General features: G+C 44.5%; 1 protein-coding gene across 2 annotated transcripts in view; it reads right to left on the bottom strand.

Annotated features, from left to right (window-relative positions):
* The window catches only part of SCCPDH (saccharopine dehydrogenase (putative)), a 54,007-nt gene extending 32,500 nt beyond the window's left edge, over window positions 1-21,507 (bottom strand). Inside the window, exons 1-3 of one of the 2 annotated variants that reach the window (XM_010387318.2) lie at window positions 20,947-21,507; window positions 18,294-18,406; window positions 3,454-3,534 (exon numbers count right to left, since the gene is read on the bottom strand). In XM_010387318.2, the coding sequence (XP_010385620.1) occupies window positions 3,454-3,534; window positions 18,294-18,406; window positions 20,947-21,136 (384 nt within the window). In that variant the 5' untranslated portion in view covers window positions 21,137-21,507. The remainder of the gene's footprint in view (window positions 1-3,453; window positions 3,535-18,293; window positions 18,407-20,946) is intronic. The other variant, XM_010387319.2, reaches the window with a different exon arrangement.
* Between the last annotated feature and the right edge of the window lie 5,044 nt (window positions 21,508-26,551).

Genomic DNA, 26,551 nt, shown 5'->3' with positions numbered 1-26,551 from the left:
CTGGTCAGGCATTTTGTAGAGTGCCCGCTACTGGAATTTGTCTCATGTTTTTCTCATTATTAAACTGGGGTTATGGGTTTTGGAAAGAGACCACAGGGGTAAAGTGCTATTCATTTCATATCATATCATATCATATCATATCAGGACTACGCACTGTCAACATGATTTACCAGGGTTAATGCTGACTTGAACACCTGGTCGAGGCAGTGTTCTTCAGGTTTCTCCACTGTCAATTTATGCTCCCTCTCCCAGAAGGTGACACACATACACAATCACACCTGTTCAGGCACATACACAGACACAAACACACACCACATACACACACACTCATTCATGCACATACACAAACACGAACACAATCACACACACATTTGCTCATGCACAAACACATGTTAACAGTCACACTAACACAGTTACACTCACACATACACACACATTAACACACTCAGTCACACACACAGCTGCTTGCACATCAATGTGGAGAAGCTACATAAATTATTTGGAATTCTTCCACACAGAAGATTTGTCTCTTCTCATACCCTGCCCTTTTTGTTTTGTTTTGTTTTGTTTTGAGACGGAGTCTCGCACTGTTGCCTGGGCTGGAGTGCAATGGCGCAATCTCGGCTCACTGCAGCCTCCACCTCCCAGGTTCAAGCGATTCTGCTGCCTCAGCTTCCCAAGTAGCTGGGATTATAGGCACCTGCCACCACACCCAGCTAATTTTGCATTTTTAGTGGAAACAGGGTTTCTCCATGTTGGTCAGGCTGGTCTCAAACTCCTGACCTCAGGTGATCCACCTGCTTCGGCCTCCCAAAGTGCTGAGATTACATCCCCTGCCCATTTAAAAAATAGTCTTTATCACTGACTTGTAAAAATTCTTTATATATTCTGGGTTTTTTTGTTTTTTTTGTTTGAGACGGAGTCCCGCTCTGTCGCCAGGCTGGAGTGCAGTAGCATGATCTTGGCTCACTGCAACCTCTGCCTCCCAGGTTGAAGTGATTCTCTTGCCTCAGCCTCCCGAGTAGCTGGGACTACAGGTGTGCGTCACCATGCCCAGATAATTTTTGTATTTTTAGTAGAGATGGGGTTTCACCATGTTGGCCAGGATGGTCTCGATCTCTTGACCTCGTGATCTGCCTGCCTCGGCCTCCCAAAGCGCTGGGATTACAGGCGTGAGCCACCGAGTCCGGCCCTCTGGTTCTTTATTAGGTTTCTTGTTGTTGTTTTGAGACAGGATCTCACTCTGTTGCCCAGGGTGGAGTGCAGTGGCTCAATCTTGCCTCACTGCAGCCTCCACCTCCTGGGTTCAAGTGATTCTCATGCCTCAGCCTCTGAGTAGCTGGGATTGCAGACATTCACCACCAAACCTGGCTGATTTTTGTATTTTTAGTAGAGAAGGGGTTTCGCCATGTTGGCCAGGCTGGCCTCAAACTCCTGGCCTCAAGCGATCCACCCACTTTGGCTTCCCAGAGTGCTGGGATTACAGGCATGAGTCAACGTGCCCAACCCCTTATCAGGTTTTGATGTTATGGCTGGGCACAGTGGCTCATACCTGTAATCCCAGCATTCTGGGAGGCCGATGCGGGTGGATCACTTGAGGCCAGGAGTTCGAGACCAGCCTGGCCAACAAGGTGAAACCCTGTCTCTACTAAAAATACAAAAATTAGGTGTGGTGGTGTGCACCTGTACCCCCAGCTACTCAGGAGGGTGAGGCGGGAGAATTGCTTGAACCCAGGTGGCAGAGGTTACAGTGAGCCAAGATCGTACCACTGCACTCCAGCCTGGGCGACAGAGAGAGAACCTGTATCCAAAAAAAAAAAGAAAAAAGAAAAAACCCAAGAAATTTGATACTACTTTTATGATAGTTTATAGATGACTTAAAAGGTTTTCACCATTTTCTATGCTCTGGGTTATTTTAAATAACACAGGAATTGCTTTTGCTTTTGTTTTGTGTTTTTGAAGACAGGGTCTCACTACGTTGCCCAGGCTGGAGTGCAGTGGCGTGATCATAGCTCACTGCAGTCTTGACCTCCCAGGCTCAAGTGATCTTCCTGTCTCAGTCTCCTGAGTAGGTGGGACCACAGGTGTGTGCCACCAACTCCTGGCTAATTTTTTAACTCACGGGCTCAAGTCATCCTCCCAAAGTGCTCCCAAAGTGCTGGGAGAACAGGCGTGCACCCCCTCACCTGGCCTTTTTCAAAGTGCTGGGAGAACAGGCGTGCGCCCCCTCACCTTGCCTTTTTCAAAGTGCTAGGATAACAGGTGTGCGCCCCCTCATCTGGCCTTTTTTTTTTTTTTTTTTAAATTTGTTTCCTCCTCCTTCTTCAATCAATTTTGGTAATTTACACTTTCTCAGTATTTTCCAGTATTTTACCAATTGATAACTGCAAATACATATTAATATCATATTTGCACACTGATGATGATAATCAGTAGTTACTAGAGAGACACATGAGGTTACCATTTTAAAGGCTGAAGAGCTTAATACCTGTTAACACATAACTTCCTGTGGTCAGGCAAACCTCAATTGAAGACCTAGTTCTTCTACTTACTAGGTGCATTACTGAGCCAGTTATTTAAGCTTCCTCAGCTTTAATTTCCTCATCTATAAAAAATGGAAGAAGATAACTACTCTATAGGTATTTTTTAAAGTTACATAAAACACTTAGTACAATGTTGGGCATATGGTAAGCATTCAATAAATGTGAACATTTAAAATCTTTAGGTTGATTTTATACTAGTGAACTTTACCTTTATTTTTATGTAATGTTATAAAGGTAACTGATTTTTTTTTTTTTTTTTTTTTGAGGCAGAGTCTCGCTCTGTCGCCCAGGCTGGACTGCAGTGGCGTGGTCTCGGCTCACTGCAAGCTCCGCCTCCCAGGTTCACGCCATTCTCCTGCCTCAGCCTCCCAAGTAGCTGGGACTAGAGGTACCAGCCACCATGCCCGGCTAATTTTTTGTATTTTTAGTAGACATGGGGTTTCACTGTGTTAGCCAGGATGGTCTCGATCTCCTGACCTCATGATCTGCCCGCCTCGGCCTCCCAAAGTGCTGGGATTGCAGGCGTGAGCCACCATGCCCGGTCTAAAGGTACCTGGTTTTTAAAAGGGAATTCAAAATTAAAACCTTAGAGAAGTGAGATTCTAAGTGTTATGTACAGTCCGCTATTTTAATTGATTCAGTTTAAAGCATGAAGTAGCTATCATAAACACAGACCTAAAAGAAATGATGTTGTAGAGAGGAAAAAAATTCAAGAAAACTGAAGCTAAGACCTTACCATCGGTGCTCTCCTTTGAGCTATCAATGGAATACCATACGCATACCATCTCTGAATGCTAGAAAGGAGTTGTCGGCTTCTCAGTATGTCTGCAAAATTGCACTAAATATTTCCACTTCATGAAACAGAAATGTATGTGTTAATTCTACGTTGTTTCCTTTTCATTTTATATACCTGAGGTTCTCCACTGATGTCGATACAACTGGCTCCATTTTCAATACACGCTTTTATTACAGGTTCTCCATAAAATCGATACTAGGGAAATAAGAAGAAAGAGGTTTATTCTTGCTTAACAAGTTTAACTGAATAAAATGCCATCTAATCCTGGAAGTAAACGGTCCTAGTTATCAAGAAATCATCTGCTAATAAAATAGCCTAAAGATAAATTGAAAAGTGGGCAGGCACGGTGGCTCACACCTGTAATCCCAGAACTTTGGGTAGGCCGAGGCAGGCGGATCACTTGAGGTCAGGAGTTTGAGATCAGCCTGGCCAACATGGTGAAATCCCATCTCGACTAAAAATACAAAAATTAGCCAGGCATGATGGTGCACACATGTAATCCCAGCTACTTGGGAGGCTGAGGCAGGAGAATGATTTGAGCCTTGGAGGTGGAGATTACAGTGAGCCAAGATCGCGCCACTGCACTCCAGCCTGGGCAACAGAGTGAGACTCTGTCTCAAAAACAAAAAGATAAATTGAGAAAATAAGATAACTACATAAAAATACCTCGCACAGTGTGAATAAATAAAGGCATGATGGAATTACAGAGGAATGTATGCTTACCTCTACCTGAAGACAAAAGGGAATATTTCATACAAGTGATTCCCTTGAGTTGAACCCTAAAGAAAAAATAAAAATTTTCCAGGAAAAAGAAAAATCCAGATATAGGAAAAAGTAAATGCAGAGGTGAAGAAAGAGGAGTTGTTCCTGTTACTTGAAGCAGGAATCAAATACACTGGAGTAGGAAGTGGAAAGAGATTAGTCTGAAAAGGCAGGCTACGGCCACATCAGGAAGGACACCATGTGCTATGCTAACAAGTTTCAACTTTATCCTTTCTAGTTTACTCGGCTTTCCTGGAGAATTTTAAACAGGACTGTGGTATAAGACTTACAGCACAGATGATATACTAAAGATGAGACATACAATACTAAAAAGGCGGAAATGACTGGATTTCCAGACTAGCTGGGCTGGACATGGGGGCCAAGAACCCGTGGTACCACTGGCCAAAATTAAAAACAAACAGGAAGAAGAGAGTATGCAAAGGATAAGTTTGATACTGAACAGAGCAGATATTCTGAGCCTATATGATATTAGATTTCCCATATTATCTGTTACTCAAACTCAAAGAATTAAAATAAAATTTTCATACGTAAAAGCTAATACATCAGAATTCAGTCCCATTTCCAAAGAAGCATGACAAATCTTTTCCTTTGTGAAGAAGTAGATTAGAAGCACAAACTCCTCTGCTTTATTCATTCCTGGCAGCAAAAGATACAGGAAGGAAATCGTTTCTTTCTTCCAGCCTTCGAGAAACAAGGGACACAAGGATAGGGCAATGCAACAACTGACCTTTACAAACAGGCCAGATGGGCTGTCCTCTTACCTAACTCCAAGACCTCACGCCTCTTACTAAGAATGGCGGATAACACTGGAATTATAGGACTGGGAGAAGTGTGTGAAATTTGAGTTCCTACCCTTCCATTAACCACATGAAATGAATGAAGAACTTTACTTCTCAGGCAGTATGGTATCATGGAACAAAGGATTTCAAGACAGTAAGACCCAAGTTCACACCTGGAATCCATCACCTACTAACTATATGAATTTATTCATAAATCACTTAAACTGCCCAACAAATGAATAAAATACACACTTTAAACATATTTAAATAGAACTAAAGTTGAGATTAAAACAGAACTTGAAGCTCCATACTCTTTCTGCACGCCGTGGATTATCCTGGTTAATCCTTAGGGTCTGCACACATCCATTTTAAAACTCATTTGGAGCTTTCTCGGCCTGTCTCTGGATATTTCACTCCCAAATTTCTCAAGTTGGCCATGAGTCCACCTGCTTTAGAATCACCTGGGTCGCGTGCTGGTCACAGTCCCACTCCAGACCCCCAGAATCAGGCTGTCTGAGGTAGACTCCAGTAACCTGCATTTTAAATAAGCCTCACAGGTGACTCTTGTGTACTTCAAAGATGGAGAATCACTGACTTGGACATTCTCCCAGGAAATCTCACCTACTCTCCCAACTTCAATCACATCTGTGCTGTGACCTCCAACCTCTACGTCTAGAGTTGCTCAATGATAGGGTTTCCCTCTCTGTGTTTTTTGTTAGAAAGGTCAGGACCAGTGAGAGCACAGGACATGTGGCGTGAGTCACACATAAAACCAAGTTCACTTTGCCTACATTTTCCTTTTATTTTCTCTTCACTCTGATTTTCTCACTTACTTATAAAACATCATATACAAACAATGTATTATTTGTATTTTCTGTCTTGATGCAAGGTATCTGGCAGACACCTCAATTTCAACAAGTCTAAAACTGAATTCATCATCTCTCTCTCTCTAAACCTATTCTCCTCCTCCACTTTCTAGCACATGCTTCAGTGTGTAGCCTCTAGGCCGGGTGTGGCAGCTCAAACCTGTATCTCAGCACTTTGGGAGGCTGAGGCAGAAGGATCGCTTTGAGACTCTGTCTCTCTAAGAAAAAAAATGTGTGTGTGTGTGTGTGTGTGTATAAAATACGATGCTGAGGACTATATATATGCCATTTATGTATATTATAGATATATATATCTATAAATACATAATATTATATAATATATATCTATATCTACATGTAATATAGATATATAATATATACAAGGACTATATATATATAGTTTATATATATATATGGCATATATATAAACACACGGCCAGGCACAGTGGCTCACGTCTGTAATCCCAACACTTTGGGAGGCCAAGGCGAGTCAATCACTTGAGCTCAGGAGCCAGAGACCAGCCTGGGCCACAGGGCAAAACCCTGTCTCTACAAAAATATAAAAAGTAGACAGATGTGATGGCCCAAGCCTATAGTCCCAGCTACTTGCAAGGCTGAGGCGGGAAGATCACTTGAGCCCAGGAGGTTGACACAGCAGTGAGCTGTGTTCATGCCACTGTACTCCAGCCTGGGCAACAAAGTGAGACCCCCATCTCAAAAAAATAAAAATAAAAAACCAAGTATAGCCTCTAGTTCAGGCTGCCTGGGTCCCACTTCTAACATCTTTCTGAGGTGCTCAAATGAGGAAAGTCTCTGAGACAAAACTGTGCAAACAGCTGAACAGCAGAGTGGTCTAGAATGTGGGCTTTAAAGTCAGGCCAGACTCACATCCAGGCTCTGCAGCCACCAGCTGTGTGACCCTGGGCAAGTCACTTTACCTCTCTAAGCACCAACCTCTTCAATCAAAGAATGGTGATGAATAACAACACCCACTTCCCTGGGTAGCTGTGAGGATGAAATAAGAGAATACAAAGAGCTTGGCGCAGGGCTAGGCACATGGCACTCAGATGTCTTCTTTTTTGTTATTATCAGTGGCATTACTCCCCACATAATTCTCAGGTTAAAACCTGGAAGCAGGCTGGGTCATGCCTGTTAATCCCAGCACTTTGGGAGGCCGAGGCAGGTGGATCACCTGAGGTCAGGAGTTCAAGACCAGCCTGGCCAATCTGGTGAAACCCTGACTCTACTAAAAATACAAAAATTAGTTGGGCATGGTGGCATGAGCCTGTAGTTCCAGCTACTCAGAAGGCTGAGACAGGAGAATTGCTTGAACCCGGGAGGTGGAGGTTGCAGTGAGCCGAGATTACGCCACTGCACTCCCGCCTGGGTGACAAAGCAACACCCATCTCAAAAAAAGAAATCTGGAAGCAGTCTTTCACGCTACCTATGCTGGAAGTCACCAAGTTTTATCAATTCAGTCTCCTAAAAATATCTCCAATCAGTCTCCTCTCCCCTACACAATTATATCTTAGTTCAGACCCCGTCAACACTTATCTAATTTATGACAAATAGGCCCTGACTGGTTACACTGCAGCCAGCTAGCCCCATCTCCAAATACATAACAAATTGTTATTCTAAAATGAAAATCTGATGTCACCTTTCCTCCTGCCTCACCCCTGTAACATATCCACTCTTAAAACCTGATACACTGGATTAAGAAAATGTGGCACATAAACACCATGGAATACTATACAGCCATAAAAAAGGATGAGTTCACATCCTTTGCAGGGACATGGATGAAGCTGGAAACCATCATTCTGAGCAAACTATCACAAAGACAGAAAACCAAACACTGCACATTCTCACTCATAGGTGGCAACTGAACAATGAGAATACATGGACACAGGGTGGGGAACATCACACACCAGGGCCTGTCGTGGGGTTGGGGGTGGGGGTAGAGATAGCACTGGAGGAAATACCTTATGTAAGTGACAGGTTGATGGGTGCAGCAGGCCAGCATGGCACATGTATACCTATGTAACGAGCCTGCATGTTGTACACATGTACCCTAGAACTTAAAGTATAATAAAAATAACAAAAACAAAAACAACCTCTACAATATATAGTACAAAGTCCTCAGCATCATATCATACCACAGTCCCTTAATTCTCATCTTCCAGCAGTTCTAAATTCCATGTAATTCCCCAAGCCATGCTGCTTCTTCACACCCAGTGTGCTTGCTTCCACTACCTGGAGCATCCTCCCTCCATTCTGCCAGGCCAGCTCCCAGCTCCTCCAGGCTCTGCCTTACAGCCACAGGCTCACTCTCAGTCTGCCCATTCCTTACTTTTACTGCATTTTGTCACATCTGGCCCACTTCTTTGAGTAATCTGGAGTTGAGACTTCTCACTTCCTCCTATTTTATGAACTTGCTAGATTTTTCTCCACTTCGTACCCTGTGCCTGTCTGAGATAGGTGAACATAGTCAGAGCAGCAATCCTTCATCTCGGGGAGATACTTCTCCTGTGAGGCCAATTAGCTTAGAGGTCAGAACTGCAATCCTGCTCTCCATGCTCCATCTTCTTCTGTTTTTTTTTGTTGTTGTTGTTGTTGTTTTTGTTGTTTTTTTTTGAGCCGGAGTTTCATTCCTGTTGCCCAGGCTGGAGTACAATGGCATAATCTCGGCTCACTGTAACTTCCGCCTCCTAGGTTCAAGTGATTCTCTTGCCTCAGCCTCCCGAGTAGCCAGGATCATAGGCACAAACCACCATGTCCAGCTACTTTTTTGTATTTTTAGTAGAGACAGGGTTTCACTATGTTGGCCAGGCTGGTCTCGAACTCCTGACCTCAAGTGATCTGCCTGCCTCGGCCTCCCAAAGTGCTGGGATTCCAGGTGTGAGCCACCGTGCCCGGCCCTCAAAGCTCCATCTTCTAACCCAGTGGTCTCCCAAGTAGTCTTCCCCCAAGGGAAGCACAGAATGATCCACTGAGGGTGGAAGTAAATATTAGAACTTTCATTCACGTTAATGTTTACAAAAGCACAAAGAAAAACATGACGTTCTATTAACAGTTACCATATGGACTGACTACGAGACATTCCCTGGGCCACGTTAAGTGGTCATGTGTTGAAGACAGGACACAGCAGGTAACCCGAGGGGTTGTGGGAGAGTTTCCATCACACAAAGGGGGCCTCAGCACCCCTCTTCATTTGGTCATTTTCACTTTACTGCAACCTAATGCCTGAATGAGGATATTGAGGTTCTAAAGCTTGAACACTGCAGCCTGAGGCATTTAGAGTGGGGAGGATAAAGACGCAATGGAGGAGACTAGGACTTCAAGGGTGAAGCTGGCGGACAGGAGGAAAACTACGAGAAGATGACAATGCAGAAGCCAAGCAAAGAAAGGAGAAAGTGGTCAGCTGGATCAATGCCGAAAGCTTTCAGATGAGGACTGGATTTGACAGGATGGGACTTTAGCAGAGTACTTTCATTGGAGGAGGGAGGAAAACAAAAGCCCAACAGGAGTCATTTGAGGAGGAGGTGAAGAAGCAGAGATAGTGAGTCATGAGAATTCTTTCAAGGAGGTTGCTAAAAGGGGGGCACAAAAAATAGAGTAGTTGGAAGGGTATGTGGAATCAAGCAGCTTTTCTTTAAAGATGGGAGATAGCACATACGTAAATGCTGATGGAAATAATCCAGTAAAGAGGAGAAATCTGAGAAAAAGATAATGTGTAACTGTAAACATAAAGTGTTGTGGGAAGTCAGGGACCCCGAACGGAGGGACCGGCTGAAGCCGTGGTAGAAGAACATAAACGGTGAAGATTTCATGGACATTTATTAGTTCCCCAAATTAATACTTTTATAATTCTTATGCCTGTCTTTACTGTAATCTCTGAACATAAATCATGAAGATTTCATGGACATTTATCACTTCCCGAATCAATACTCTTACAATTTCCTATGCCGGTCTTTAATCTCTTAATCCCGTCATCTTCCTAAGCTGAGGATGTATGTTGCCTCAGGGCTCTGTGATGATTGTGTTATCTGTACAAATTGTTTGTAAAACATGTGTGTTTGAACAATATGAAATCTGGGCATCCTAAAAAAGGAACAGGATAACGGTGATTTTCAGGGAACAAGGGAGATAACCGTAAGGTCTGACTGCCTGAGGGGCCGGGCAGAACAGAGTCATATTTCTCTTCTTGCAGAAAGCGAATAGGAGAAATATCACTGAATTATTTTCCCAGCAAAGAATAACCCTGGGAAGGGAATGTATTCCCAGGGGGAGGTCTCGAAAATAGCCGCTCTGGGAGTGTCTGTCTTATGCAGTTGAAGATAAGGGATGAAATACACCCTGGTCTCCTGCAGCGCTCTCAGGCTTGCTAGGATTAGGAAATTCCAGTCTGGCAAATTCTAGTCAGACCGGTTGTCTGCTCTCGAGCCCTGTTTCCTGTTAAGATGGTTATCAACGATAATGCGTGCCCAGAGGGACATGGAACCTTATCAGTAATTCTAATTTTACCCTGGCCTTGTGATCTTGCTCTGCCATTTGCCTTGTAATATTCTATTGCCTTTTGAAACATGTGATCTCTATGACCCACTCCCTATTCGTACACTCCCTCCCCTTTTGAAATCCCTAATAAAAACTTGCTGGTTTTGCAGCTCAAGGGGCATCACGGAACCTGCTGACACGTTATGTCACCCCTAGAGGCCCAGCTGTAAAATTTCTCACTCTGTATTCTTTCTCTTTATTTCTCAGACCGGCTGACACTTAGGAAAAATAGAAAAGAATCTATGTTGAAACACTGGGAGCTGGTTCCCCCGATATCTGGCACTCAGCGTGTTTTCTTTTTCCCAAGCGCATGTGGGAACCTGATTCCCTTTGGTAGGTGCAGAGAAACATCATCAGTTCGGTCCACAGAAACGCTTGTTCTGCTCCCTGACGACTGGTGAGTCTGTCTGTGTATTGTCCAGGTTAACTATGGGTCACGTGGAGTCTAAACATTACACTTATCTCTTCTATATTAAGCTCCGGTTAAAACAGAAAAGGGTTCGAATGCCCATGGAAAATATGGTCACTCTATTCAGGGCAGTAGAAACATACTGTCTTTGGTTTCCTGAAAAAGGAAACTTAGATGTACACTTGTTAAAACAGGGTGGTGTCCGAGTAACCATGGAAAATATTTTCCTGAAAAAGGAACCTCAGATGTAGAACTAGGGGATCGTGTTGGTGCAACATTCCAGGAACTGGTCTTGACAGGGAATTATGTTCCTGTCACTGTTTAGGGTGATTGGGCCTTGGTACGTGCCGTCCTAATGACATACCAATTCTGTGACCCCCTGCAGTTACCAGTTTTCTGAATCTGATGACCCTCCACCTCTTCCTCAACCTTCCTTTCCCACACGGCCTTTGTTATCTGATCAGCCGCTCCCTTCGCCTACTCCTCCCCCACCTAACGATACTGAGAATTCAATATCTAACTCCAGTGACTTTGGTTTAATGTCACCCCCTGGTGATCTCGTTTCTTTTCACGAGGAGCCGGTACTTGTAGCACCCACAGCTCTGACTCAGATAGCCCAGGACCACATATATGCTAATTCTTCTCTCTTCAAACCTCTGGAGTCAGCTAATGGTTCCAGGACCAAACTACAATTTACCTATAATTCTGCAGGCCCTCCCACATCCATTGTGGCCCCTCACCCTCCAGTCATTTCAGTTCCTCAACCGGTCACTTTGCCATCCACTCAGCCAGCTTCTCTATACCCTTTTTCACACATGGACACCAGTAATCACCAGTATACTTCTGCTCCTTCTGCTCCCCCAATGCCCCTTCCTCACACTCTCATACTGGTCTGACCCCCTCACCCTCAGTTTCCCTTACCTACACATGGTTTTCCTGTCACTTCTATGCTAACTCCATCTCGGATACCTACTCTTAAAACTTCAATGCGGCCGGGCGCGGTGGCTCAAGCCTGTAATCCCAGCACTTTGGGAGGCCGAGACAGGCGGATCACGAGGTCAGGAGGTCGAGACCATCCTGGCTAACATGGTGAAACCCCGTCTCTACTAAAAAATACAAAAAATTAGCCGGGCATGGTGGCGGGCGCCTGTAGTCCCAGCTACTCGGGAGGCTGAGGCAGGAGAATGGCGTGAACCCGAGAGGCGGAGCTTGCAGTGAGCTGAGATCCGGCCACTGCACTCCAGCCGGGGCAACAGAGCGAGACTCCGTCTCAAAAAAAAAAAAAAAAAAAACTTGAATGCAACGCTTACTATGCCAAAACAAAACAAAACAAAAGTGGATTAGATGTGTGGGCTTATCTGGTCACGCTAGAACCTCCTAACACCCAAGGGGTACAAATGCGTCATTATGTACCTCTCAATCTTACCTTTTTAAAAGAATTGAAGAGGCCGGGCGCGGTGGCTCAAGCCTGTAATCCCAGCACTTTGGGAGGCCAAGACGGGCGGATCACGAGGTCAGGAGATCGAGACCATCCTGGCTAATACGGTGAAACCCTGTCTCTACTTAAAAATACAAAAAACTAGCCGGGCGACGAGGCAGGCGCCTGTAGTCCCAGCTACTCGGGAGGCTGAGGCAGGAGAATGGCGTCAACCCGGGAGGCGGAGCTTGCAGTGAGCTGAGATCCGGCCACTGCACTCCAGCCTGGATGGCAGAGCAAGACTCCGTCTCAAACAAAAAAAATAAAAAAAATAAAAAAATAAAAGAATTGAAGGATGCTTGTACTCCGTACGGTCTTACTTCTCCTTATGTTAAAATGGTATTGCAAACTTTTTGTACTGAGGTCACTTTGCTTCCCTTACACAGGGACCTTTTGGCAAAAGCTGTTCTGACCCCATCTCAGCATTTACAATTCCGTACCTGGTGTGCAGAGGCGGCCTGTCTGCAGGCTCAGCTACATCGGACTAATGGCATTCTAGTTACTCAGGCTCAGCTCACAGGCTCTGACAGTTTCTCTGATACTTACGCCCAATTAGTCTTTGATGCTCTCACCACAAAACACGTAACAAAGGTGTGTGTGAGAGCTTGGGATAAATTATGAGCCCCCAGGCCAAGCTCCTGTTTCTTTTACTAGGGTTAAACAAGGTCACAATGAATTATACGCTGATTTTTTAGCCAAATTATGAGACGCTGTTGAAAAACCTGTCTCTGATGAGCACACTCAAGGTATTCTCCTTCCTATGTCAGCTTTTGAGAATGCGAACCACGAGTGTAAAACGGCCATGCGTTCCGTCCAACAACAAAATTTACCTGATCACAACATGTTGCCTGCATATATTAAAGCTTAAATCTGACACAACTGTTTGGATTGAGAAGTGGCCACTCTCTAAAGAAAAACTGGAGGCTTTGACTCAACTGGTTTCTTAACAGTTACAACTTGGAAATGTGGAACCTTCTCTTTCCCCCTGGAATGCTCCTGTGTTTGTACTAAAAAAGAAAAAAAGAAAATCAGGCAAGTGGCAGACGGTAACCAATTTAAGGGCCATTAAGGTTGTAATTAAACCAATGGGGGCCGTCCAACCCAGCATGCCTGCCCCTACTTTAATACCTAAACATTGGCCTCTCATAGTTATTGATCTTAAAGATTTTTTTAATATTACTTTACATAAATCAGATTGTGAAGCATTTGCCTTTACTGTACCATCTCTCAATAGTCAGGAGCCTGCAGGTCGTTGTCAATGGAAAGGACTTCCTCAGGGAAAGCTGAATAGCCCACCATCTGGCAGCTTTATGTTGGACAGGTGCTTTCACCAGCGTGAGCTCAATTTCCCCAGGCCTATATTCTTCATTATATTGATGATATCTTAATTGCTGCCCCCACTGATAAAGAATTAATAGACCGTTATCGAATTTTAAGCTGCCGTGTTACAGAGGCTGGATTATACATCGCTCAGGATAAAATTCAACAGACCACTCTTGTTCAATATTTAGGAACGGTGGTTGATAAACAACGTATTCAACCTCAAAAAGTTCAAATTAGGAGAAATTCTTTGAAAACTTTAAATGACTTCCAAAAACTTTGGGGTAACATTATTTAAGACCTACTTCAGGCATTCCAACATACGCGCTAACTTGTTTTCTATGCTGTGTGGAGATTCCAATCTCCACAGTCCCAGCACTTTGACCCCTGAGGCTTCACTAGAACTGGAATTCGTGGAGGGAAGAACCCAGACTGCCCAGTTACCTAGAGTACAGCCGTCTCGCCTTTTCAGCTTCTGGTTTTCGCTTCATTACACTCCCCTGCTGGGCTAATAGTTCAACATAATGATTTAGTAGAGTGGTGTTTTCTTCCTCATTCTGTGTCAAAAACTTTGTTTATCTGGACCAAATGGCTAGTCCAGTTGGACAAGCTCGGTGTAGAATAATTAAAATTTCCAGATTTCATCTGAATTTAATTACAGTCCCTTTAAATCAGCTCGAAGTTCAAGCCGTTTTTCAACATTCCATATTGTGGCAAATTCACTTGACTGATTTTATTGACGTTATTGACAATCATTATCCAACAAACAAATTGATTTTATAAAAATGACATCTTGGGTGGTCCCCTGATTGACCAAAGATCAGCCCATTCCTGAGGCTGTTACACTATTCACTGATGGCTCCAGTAATGGAAATGCTGGTTATGTGGGTCCTACAGACAAGCTTATTTCTACCCCTTATACCTCTGCTCAAAAGGAGAGTTAATTTCTGTAATCACTGCCTTACAGGATTTCCCCAAACCTTTAAATATTGTCTCTGATTCTGCTTAATGTGGGAAGGAGGACATGCTTTGTTTCACCAGGAGATCATCAGTCCACTTCCTGGGTGCCCACTGAGACTTAAACTTCGTGTGAATGAAACCACAGGGAAAAGACGTCCGTGTCAGAGCCCGCCCTCCGACCAGGTGAGATCTGTGCCAAGTCCTCAGAAGCAGGCACACCAAATCAAAATGGGTCTGGTTCAATCCTCCCTCATGGCAACAGAGACCCATCTAACTCACCCCACTTCTCCTAATTACCTTTCTTTTTCTCCTTACAAGCCTAAAAATCTCACCATTTCTATTAGCCTGAAAAGAACATCCCTCTGCTCTTCCCTTCCTCCTTCAGCACTCAATCCTGCTTACAACAGGTTTTACTTAATGACTCTCCTTCTTATACTTTGTGTCTCACCAGTTTCCTCTCACACTGATTTACCTGCTACACAAAATTATTCTTATTCGGCTTATGTGCTTTTCCCTCCACTTATTCAACCTCTCACCTGGATGGATGCTCCTGCAGAAATCTACACTAATGATAGTACGTGGATGCCTGGAGCTACAGATGACGGTTGCCCCACTCAACCAGGAGAAGAAGGCACTGCATTTAATGTTACCATGGGTCACAAATACCCCCTCAGTGCCTCGGACATGCACCTGGTTGTATCCATCTAGAAACTCAAGTCTGGGCTGCTTATCTTCCGGAGAGATCAGCTACAGAGGAACTGGGACATTCGGTCTCTGGCCTCTCCCTCTCTCCTTTAAGACAAATGAAAGGGAGAGTAAGGGAAGATACCCCATACTTTCAATATAAACCTGTAGGAAAACCATGTTCTAAACATTTTGAGGGCCCATCTAAAATTTTAATTTGGGAAGATTGTGTTAACTCACATGCAGTAATATTTAGACTCATATGGTTCAGTAATAGACTGGGCACCAAAGGGCTATTTAAAAAACAACTGCTCGTCTGGCGGAAAGGAATGCCTGGAGGCTACTTATTTTATTTCTTATTGGGAGAACGAGAATCATTGTTCTACTTTGCATAGGAGGTTCAGCTCATTCTTTCCCTTAAAATGGGAAGATAAAGGCATTATCCCCCCAGGCTTCATATGATATTCGCCATTCCAAGCCCAGAACTTTGGAAATTGGCTGTTGCCATGTCTGGACTGCGAGTATGGGAAGGGGAAACTCTTCTGTCTTTTGTCCCCACTATCATCCCCCTCCCTCCATATCAATGTGGATTCAGACATTCTGCTTTGCTTACCTCCAACCTGACTGTTCCAATACAGAGCTGTGTTAAGCCTCCTTACATGCTGTTAGTGGGAAATATCAGAATTTGGATGAACAAACTGCCCAATGCATTAATTGTCATTTATACACTTGCATTAACTCCCGTTTTGACTCCAAGAAAAGTATAATGTTGGTTCGAGCTCGAGAAGGAATCGGGATTCTGGTAACTTTGCCCAGACCTTTGGAATCTTCCTCCTCGATACGTTTCATTAACGAAGCGTTACAGCAAATTCTAAAAAGATCTAAGAGGTTTGTTTTCACTTTAATCGCTGTGAACATGGACCTAATTACAGTCACTGCACTGGCCACCACTGCTTGAATGGCGTTACGTCAATCGATTCAGACAGCTCATTTTGTTAATGACTGGCAAGCCAATTCCACCCAAATGTAGAATTCTCAACAAGGCACTGATCAAAAATTGGCTCATCAAATTAATAATTTAAGACAATCTGTTATATGGCTGGGAGATCGGGCAGTGAGTCTCGAACACCGCATGCAAATGCAGTGTGACTGGAATACCTCTGGAGCCCAGCTGTAAAATTTCTCTCTTTGTACTCTTTCTCTTTATTTCTCAGACCAGCCGACACTTACGGAAAATAGAAAAGAACCTATGTTGAAATATTGGGGGCTGGTTCCCCCGATAATAAAGTCTTTGAAAACTGTGTCCAATAGGAAGAGGACCAGTTTTTCCTTGGAACAAGAGGTACGGCAGACTTCAAAGCACAGGGTATGATGCAGATTGGCTGACAGGTAGGTAGGTAGATAGATCTGGTGGCAGGAAGATGAAGAAAGAAATTCTGTTATTAACCAGCTTCTATTTTCATAGTTAAAAAAAAAGAAAAATTTAAAAAATCAGATAAGAACAAGGAAAGAGAGATGGGATACTAAAAGTGCAAGGAAAACAAGGTTGTGAGCTACTTCGGAGAGCAGGAGAGAGAATTCCTGAGAATTCCTGAACAGAGCTGCTGGAGGTGCTGAGCACCACACGACATTTGTAAACACGTATTTGAAGTGTGATCAGTTCGCATGGGGACATATTTTTCTCCAGCCACACTGGGTTACTCACATTCAGGTGAAGAGAAGGCAAACAGAATAACCAGGGCTGGGATTTTTCCAGAGTACTGAGGAGAAAAAGGCAAGGGAGGTAGACGAGGGCATCCATTATAGAGTGGAGCAGTGGACCTCATGGATGGAATCTAAGCTAGTTAAGAATGAGATGAATCTAAATCCACAACATTTTTATTTAATAGCAATTCACAAACCCTTTTGCTCTCAATTAAATATTATCAATATTTTAGAAGTTTAATTTTTAAACATCTTGCCAACTATGATGGCTTCTTCAGAGGACTAAATGTCACCAACATTCACCTTGTTACACAGGCCAAAAGTCTGATGGCCTGTGACTTGATGACTTTTTCATATTCAGTACAAGCTGTTCTCCTTTGAAAATATACTCTGAACCTAACTACTTCTCAGCACCTCTACCACTATGACCCCAGGGCTTCTGTTTGGACCTTTCCATTGCTCATCTCTTGTTATCTATTTTTTCAATCAGAAGCCAAAGAACTTCAAATTTAAATCAGATGAAGCCCTTCCTTTCAACCATTCAACGCCTCTTGGTCACACTTGGAAGAAAAACCCACATCCTGACCAACGGCCTGTAAGATCCTACACGACCCAGCTCCTGGGTTTCCCGCTGATCCACTCTCCACCTCTCTGCCCTGCCCAGCCACACTGGCCGGTCATACTCTTCAGTCTTGCCAAGCACACTTGCATCTCAGGACCTTGTGCCTGCTCTCCCTGGAAAAGTCTCTCCTCAAAAGGTTCGTGCAATTTGCTCTCATTTCATTCAGATCTTGGTTCATATGTCAATTCCTCACAGAAACCTTCCCTGACCATCTATCTAAAAACACTGATATGCCAACACCTTTTCTCCTTTCTCAGCTTCACTTTTCTTCAAAGCACTTTTCATACAATCCTATTTTTCTGTCTTCCCCACAAGACTGTAATCTCCATGAGGAATTTTCTGTTTCAGTCACCATTGTGTTCCACGTGCCTGCAATAATGCATTTTACACATGGTAAGTATCAATAAATATTTATTCAATAAATGAGTCCTTTTTATTCTTTTTGTGCATTTAAAAATGTATTTACCCAGTAAGAATATAATTTATAAATACAAAATATACTAGGGATACACACTGAAGGGGCAGACAGTAAAAAGTAAAGAAAATTCTGATAATCACAGATGTAACCAATCAACAAGCCAGTACACATGCCCTAAGGATAGGGTCATACAGAGCCTGTCAATCCCTCTCAGGCGACTTTGGTAATCTCCATTTGCTCCTCGCAAGAAGAAAAAACTCCCCATATGGGGTTAAGGCCTTCAACCCACAATTCTGTCCTCTGCCCTTATGTTCCTCTGGAATATTTTGCTAGAAATGAATGGATTGTTTGTTCTGATACAAAGAAGGGTTGATTACTTACTGGTCCTACGCAATTGAGGACAACTGTTGCCTGTTTAGCCATTTCATCAAGTGAGGCTGGATTAGCGATATCACAAATGATGATTCCAACTTCAGACGACAGTGTTGGTCTTCCTAAAATAAGAAACAAATGAAGTAAAGAAAATTCCGGTAGAGGATTACACCTTCCTTGTCTTCTTTTTATAGTAATCAGTGACCAGCAAATTACTAAATACACTGATACACTGAAAGCTAGCTCTCCCGTTTAGACAAAAGATAAAACTGTTTTTAATCAGGTAATAAAAAAGGAAAAGGTTATGAGGAAAACCGAGTTAACAGTAAGTGTTACTAAAAACCTGACCTTTAAAAAAAAATCTAATAAAAGCGTTGTGTAAATAACAACTCTGTGTAACATGACAATTTCATGATTAAGTTTAAACGCTGAGCAGATAACTATCCAGACTTCCTCTCCAACAAGAAATTTATGTCATAAAAATAGTTTCTTGGCCAGGGGCAGCGGCTCAGCACTTTGGGAGGCCAAGGCGCAAGGACTTCTGGAGCTCAGGAATTCCAGACCAGCATGGGCAACATAGCAAGACCTTGTCTCTACTAAAAAAAAAAAAAAAAAAAAAGTTATCTGACATGGTGGCATACGCCTATAGTCCCGGCTACTCAGGAGGCTGAAGTGGCAGAATCACTTAGACACGGAGGTCGAGGCTGCAGCAAGCTGTGATCACGCCACTGCACTCCAGCCTGGGTGGCAGAATGACACCTTGTCTTTAAAAAAAATGAAGTTCCTCATCAACTACTAAACAATTACTATGTATGATTTAGTTGTAGGTGATGGACAGTCTTGGACTGACTGTTAACATCAAAACCATTAGGGCCGGGTGTGGTGGCTCACGCCTGTAATCCCAGCACTTTGGCAGGCTGAGATGGGCAGATCACGAGGTCAGGAGATCAAGACCATCCTGGCTAACACGGTGAAACCCCATCTCTACTAAAAATACAAAAAATTAGCCGGGCGTGGTGGCGGGTGCCTGTAGACCCAGCTACTCGGGAGGCTGAGGCAGGAGAATGGCAAAAAAACAAAAAAACAAAAAAATTAGAACTCTAAGGTGAAAAGCACACGCTACATAAACACACAGGCTCATAAGAAAATAATTGGAATTAACTGGCTCAACTAAGTGATGCAGGTTTCAATAGGTGAAGGTATATCCCCCACAATAAAACTGGATTTGGGCATTATATATGGTAATTGACTAGGCTGTACCAGTACGATCTTGCTGAGCCGGAAAAAGAAATGGAAGCATATATTTTAATAGTGAAATTACTCTCTTGGAAAAATAACGACCAAAAAGCTCTTTGGTCAGAATTACGTGTTGGTAGTGTCAGCATCAAAAGCTGTAGGAGAGTCCAGCCTACGTGGTGTCTTCTGTACATAACCACGAACAAAAGCACTCCAAGCAGGGCATTGTACGAAAGTAGATTAAACAGAAAGAATGTAGTATTTCCAGAACTCTAACGGGTGTCTGTGTAAAGGAAATCTACGGTGGGGAGTTAACAGCCAAATTTAAAGGCTACGGAGTCGTAAGTCAGATGTCTCCCCAGCCATGAAGGCAGCAGGATCCCTGTGTCTGTCTCCTCTCTGTCCCATCCTGCACCCCAGACTCGGGACAGGTCTCAGCAAGGACAAGGTCACTCAAGAAATATGTGCTACCCGAATGCTTAGACAATCAATAAATATATGCTACCTGAATGCTTAGAATAAGTAAGCGTCTAAACCAGAAATACACACTTTTTATTCTCTGAAGAGGAAGACTGCTGGAGTATTCTTATACACAAAAAAGAAACTAAAACAGAATAGCCACAAAGACACTGTCAATACAACTCTTTTTTTTTTTTTTTTTTTTTGAGACGGACTCTCGCTCTGTCACCCGGGCTGGAGTGCAGTGGCTGGATCTCAGCTCACTGCAAGCTCCGCCTCCCGGGTTTACGCCATTCTCCTGCCTCAGCCTCCCGAGCAGCTGGGACTACAGGCGCCGCCACCTCGCCCGGCTAGTTTTTTTGTATTTTTTAGTAGAGACGAGGTTTCACTGTGTTAGCCAGGATGGTCTCGATCTCCTGACCTCCTGATCCGCCCGTCTCGGCCTCCCAAAGTGCTGGGATTACAGGCTTGAGCCACCGAATACAACTCTTAAGTTTGCTCTCCCGCCCTCAAAACACGAGGCAAAGGGAGACTCCGATCTCCAAGAGACCAAAGTCCTCCCCTCCTCCGACCAAATATTAAGAAACCCGCAGACTCAACAGGTGCCCCTGCTGCCGGGCAGGATGAAGCAGAGAGACGGGCAACTCAAGTTCTTGACCATTTCGCCGGGGGAACTCCCCAAACTGAGGCAGAAATTCAAAAGCGGGAAACAGGAGGAAATATATGTGTGTGTGTGTGTGTGTGTGTGTGGATTCAGTGTGTATCCCTGGTGTGTATACACACACACACACATACACATAGTTAAGGAGGTGGAACAAAGCTATGGCAATACTTGAAACATCCCTCCCTCTCCTCTTCCTGTCCTCACGCAGGGCTCGGGGACACGCATCCCTGCGGAGAAACGCTCGTCTGGGGCGATGCGGGGTCCCCGGCCCAGCCACCGCGCAGCCCCGTCCCGCCCCTTTACCCAGCTTCAGGGCCGCCTTCTCCAGCACCCGCTGCAGCTTCTCCCGGGAGCGGCCCGCCACCGCCCAGGGCAGGCGGGAGCTCCGCTCCGGGTCCACCTGCTCCCGGGCCACCTCCTCGGTCACGAACTGGCCGGTGAAGCCAGAGGCGCCGAACACCACCAGCTGGAAAGGCCTCTGCTCGGTCGCCATGACGAGTCCACTGCGAGCCCAGGCCCGGGGCGCGCTCAGTCCACGGCGCCTGCGCCTCAGGCAGCGACCCCAGTACCCGGCGCAGCAACCGCCGCGTCGCCGCAGCCAGCGTGCCGCGCTCCCTTCACCCCGCGCGCGCCGCCGCCGCGCCAGGGCCGCGCCCAGGCCCACGCCGTCTGGCGCCGGAGCCGCAGAGCAGCTGCTTGCTCCGGGGACTTCGGACGCGGGGCTTCCTTGGGCGGTGGCTCTGGCTGCGAGTCCGCTTCCAAGCCTGGCAGGCGCCCACCGCGGCCCATAGTTTCGTCCTGCGGTTTTCTCCGCAAGGCTCTGGCCGCCCCGCGCAGCGCATCTTCCAGCCCTGCTGGAAGCTGGAGGCGGCAGCCGTTTTTTCTTGTTGCATGTGGGGGTGGCGCAAAGAGAGTGCGAGAAAACCTGCCGGTGGCCCACGCCAAGAACCTTTGAGCTTCTTTGCTTGCTTGCTTTTCTTCCTTTTTTTCCGTTTCTTTTCTCTTTTGTGTTTTTGAGACGATTCTCACTCTGTCGCCCAGGCTGCACTGCAGTGGCGCGATCTCCGCTCACTGCAACCTCCGCCTCCCGGGTTCAAGCAATTTTCTTGCCTCAGGCTCCTGAGTAGCTGGGATTACAGGCGAGCGCCCCCATGCCTGGCTAATTTTTGTGTTTTTACTAGAGATGGGGTTTCACCTTGTTGACCAGGCTGGTCTCAAACTCCTGACCTCAGGTGATCCGGCCACCTCGACCTCCCCAAGTGCTGGGATTACAGGCATGAGCCACTGCACCCAGCCCATTAGCGATTTTTAAAAACTCTCATTAAAATAGGAATAAATGGATGCTTTAAAAAATTATGAAATATATTAGTCTTGCCAAAAAGGTACAGCCAATAACAAATATGTACCCTCAACACAGCTTAAGAAAAATATTCCAGATAGTGAAGTTTCCAGGTATTCATTCCTGAATACATTTCCTTTCCTGTCCCGGAGGCGGCCACTTGCCTGAATGCAGTGTTTATTATTCCTATTCCTATCTTCCTGCTTGTTATATATGTATTTATAAATACAGTACTGTTTTGCATATTTTGAATATTTTGTAAATGTTAATCCTGCAACTTTCTTATTTGGTCATGATGTCGTGAACTTACTCCCAAATGATTCAGAATTTTAAAAAATGTCTGTGATACGTGTGTGGAGAGAGAGAGAAATATACCAAATTCTACAATGCTTTTGAACAATTTTGTATAGTGCTTTTGTACAATACGAAGAATGCTACAATAAAATTCTTGTACATTTTTCCTAAAGCACCTGTGCGAAAGTATATCGAATATATGTCAGGAATGAAAATGGTTGGTGCTAGAATATTCACATTTGAGTTATCTCATTGCTCTTGAAAGCACACACACTAATTTTCACTCTCAGCAGGATACCAGAATCCTCTTGCTTTACATCCTTGTCAGCACTTGGTATTCTCAAGCTTCATTCATGTCCATCTGGTGGGTATAAAGTAGTAAGCATTCAAGTATTTTACACACTTAACTATATACTAGGCACTAGGAATAAAGTACTGGGGATATGGCAACAAATAAAGCCCCTGCCCTCAAGAAGTTTACATTCTAGTGGAGTAAACGGTCACTACAAAATAATCTTACAGAGCCGGGTACAGTGGCACGCACTTTTGGTCCCAGCTACTTGGGAGGCTGAGGCAGGAGGATTGCTTGAACCTGGGAGCTGGAGGTTATAGTGAGCTACACTCCAGCCTGGGTGACAAAGTGAGACATTGTCTCTTAAAAGAAAAAAAAAAAACTAAAACTAAAAACTATATGTGTTATATATGTGTATATATATATATATATGTGTGTGTATTTTGGCAATAATGCTTGCCATGGTTTGGATGTTTGGCTCCCCCAAATCACATGTTGAAATGTAATCCCCAGCGCTGGAGATGGGGCCTGGTGGGAGATGTTTGGGTCATGGGGGTGGATCCCTCATGAATGGCTTGGTGCCATCCCCAGGATAATGAGTGAGTTCTCTCTGTATGAGTTCATACAAGAGCTGGTACTTGAAAGAGCCTAACTCACCCTTCTCTCTCTTGCTCCCTCCTCACCATGTGATACATCAGCTCCACTTCACCTTCTGCCACCACTGGAAGCTTCCTGAGGCCTCACCAGAAGCACATGCTGACACTGTGCTTTATGTACTTCCTGCAGAACCATGAGCCAAAATAAAACCTTTTTCCTTAATAAATTAACCAGCTTCAGGCATTCCTTTATAGCAACGCAAAAACGGACTAACATAATGGTCATTGCAGCATTGCTTTGTAATAACAAAAAGAAACAAATACAATGTCCTTTATCAGAGGAATTATTAAATAAATTATGGTGTCCTATTCATTCAATAGGAACTGTACAGCTATAAAGAATGAAGTATGGCTATTCAGGTGGTTCTAGGTAAAAAAACACACAACAACAACAAAAAAGAATGAAGTTGGCTGGGCACAGAGACTCACGCCTATAATCCCAGCACTTTGGGAGCCCAAGGCAGGAAGATCACGAGTCCAGAAGTTTGAGACCAGTCTAGGCAATGTAGCAAGACCCCATCTCTTAAAAAAAAAATTTATTTGATATGATTTGATTTTAATTAGTTGGGTGTGGTGATGCGCCTCTGTAGTCTTAGCTACTTGGGAGGTTGAGGTGGGAAGATTCCTTGAGCCCAAGAGTTCAAGGTTATACTAAATCATGATCACACTACTGCACTGCAGCCTGGGCAACAGAGCAAGACTATGTCTCTAAAAAAAACAAAACTGGCCGGGCGCGGTGGCTCAAGCCTGTAATCCCAGCACTTTGGGAGGCTGCGGTGGGCGGATCACGAGGTCAGGAGATCGAGACCATCCTGGCTAACACGGTGAAACGCCGTCTCTACTAAAAATACAAAAAAAAAAAAACTAGCCGGGCGAGGTGGCGGCGCCTGTAGTCCCAGCTACTCGGGAGGCTGAGGCAGGAGAATGGCGTGAACCCGGGAGGCGGAGCTTGCAGTGAGCTGAGATCCGGCCACCGCACTCCAGCCTGGGCGACAGAGCGAGACTCCGTCTCAAAAAAAAAAAACAAAAAAAAAAACAAAAAAAAAAAACTGTGTATAGTGACATGGAAAATTGTCCATATCTCCTAACATTACAAGAGTATATTTAAGACAAAAAAGATGTATGTATATGTACACAAAATGTTAAGAATACATTATAAATCTTAAAACTGTAAAATGCTTAGAAACATGTCTTATACGTGGTAACTACGCGATAAATGTTAGCCATTGTTAATAGTAACAGTGATTATTACTGGGAAGTGGGTTTGTATAAATTATGCAAGAGAAAGGGGTTCATACTTTTTACCATATTCTTTTTAACAATTTATATGATAATTATTTGATAATTTATAATTGTAAGTTTTTTAAAGGAGCAGGGGCTGATTTTCAGAAGGGCCCGAGGGCCGGCTGTGGGAATCACACCCCACCATCTGCAGTTCTGACACTGAGGACTGTTCCTGTTGCTTCCAGAGAGCTTAATTTTTTTGTTCATCATAACATGCAACAATATGAATGAATCCCACAAACACTAATCCGAGCAGAAAGCCAAACAGAACGTCTATGTCATTCCTTTCATCTAAAGCTCAAAAGCAGGCAAAACCGACTTACTGTGACAAGAATCTTGGGACAATTTGCTTTTGTGTAGAGCAGTCCCAGGTCTGGCCCTTCTTGAAGTAATTCTTCATCTAAAGGAGTTCGAAGGAATTCATTTTCTCCAGGGGCCAGGAGACAGCTTGATTTCTGCACCAAGGTTAGTGCCAAGAAAAAGGGAAGACCCCCTCCTCCTCCAAAAGAAGACAAGGTTGGCTTGGGGACAGGCTGTTAACCATCACCTTCACAAAGTCAGAAGCCAGGTCTTCTGAAGCTCGAGAGTGAAGGTAGAACTAGGGGCACGAGAAGAGAGAATAATGCCTGGAACATCAGCTGTGACTGTTTCCTACATGACAAAGATCCTCTCCTCAACCAAGCTCTAACCAGGTGACAAAGATCCTCTCCTCGAGTAAACTCTAGGCAGGTGACAAAGATCCTCTCCCCGACCAAGCTCCAGCCAGGTGACAAAGATCCTCTTGTGTCTGGAATTGGTTCCTTCCAGCAGGTTCTTGGTCTCACTGACTTCAAGAATGAAGCTGCGGACCCTCGCGGTAAGAAAGTTCTTACAGATGGTGTGTCCGGAGTTTGTTCCTTCAGATGTTCAGATGTGTCTGCAGTTTCTTCCTTCTGGTGGGTTCGTGGTCTTGCTGACTTCAGGAGGGAAGCCGCAGACCTTCACAGTGAGTGTTGCACCTCTTAAAGGTGGTGCATCCAGAGTTGTTCGTTCCTCCTGGTGGGTTTGTGGTCTCACTGGCTTCAGGAGTGAAGGTGCAGACCTTCACGGTGAGTGTTACAGCTCATAAAGCTAGTGCACACCCAATGAGTGAGCAGCAGCAAGATTCATTGTGAAGAGCAAAAGAACAAAGATTTCACAGCATGGAAGATGACCCAAGCAGGTTGCTGGGGCTGGCTTGAGTGGCCAGCTTTTATTCCCTTATTTGGTCCCGCCCACATCCTGCTGTGGTCCATTTTACAGAGCTCTGATTAGTCCTTTTACAGACTGCTGATTGGTCCATTTTACAGAGTGCTGACTGGTCCATTTTTACAGAGTGCTGATTGGTGCATTTACAAACCTTTAGCTAGACACAGAGCGCTGATTGGTGCATTTTTACAGAGTGCTGATTGGTGTGTTTACAAACCTTTAGCTATACACAGAGCACTGATTGGTACATTTACAATCCTTTAGCTAGAGAGAAAAGTTCTCCAAGTCCCCACCCGATTAGCTAGATACAGAGTGCTGATTGGTGCATTTACAAACCTTATCTAGACACAGAGCACTGATTGGTGCATTTACAATCCTTTAGCTAAACAGAAAAGTTCTCCAAGTCCCCACCCGACCCAGAAGCCCAGCCGGCTTCACCTGTCACTCTCCTCAACCAAGCTCTAGCCAGGTGACAAAGATCCTCTCTGCGACCAAGCTCTAGCCAGGCTCCTCTGAGCCCGGTTATGCAAGACTCTCATCCTTGACCTGTAAAGACTTGACCAAACAGTAATGCAATTTCGAACAGCTCAAGGCCCCTTTGCCAGCATGACCCTACCCCTACTCTTCACGTAGCTGCCTGAGAGAAAGCTCAAGGCTGCCCCAAGAATTTGCTGCTTGTTCTAGCCAACACCTGAAGACAGAGCTGCTGTTGCCCAGCCTCCGTGGGGGGCTAGGTGCCTACCTTCCAAAAGCACCAGTAAGTTAGCAAACCCAGAGAAGTTTCACATGGATCGAGTCCCCCAGTGTAGTTTGAAC

This window comes from Rhinopithecus roxellana, chromosome 8 (assembly GCF_007565055.1).
Source record: "Rhinopithecus roxellana isolate Shanxi Qingling chromosome 8, ASM756505v1, whole genome shotgun sequence".
NCBI classification, from domain to species: Eukaryota; Metazoa; Chordata; class Mammalia; order Primates; family Cercopithecidae; genus Rhinopithecus; species Rhinopithecus roxellana.
Note: the sequence above shows the minus strand (reverse complement) of the source record. Positions and strands in the feature narration are given on the sequence as shown.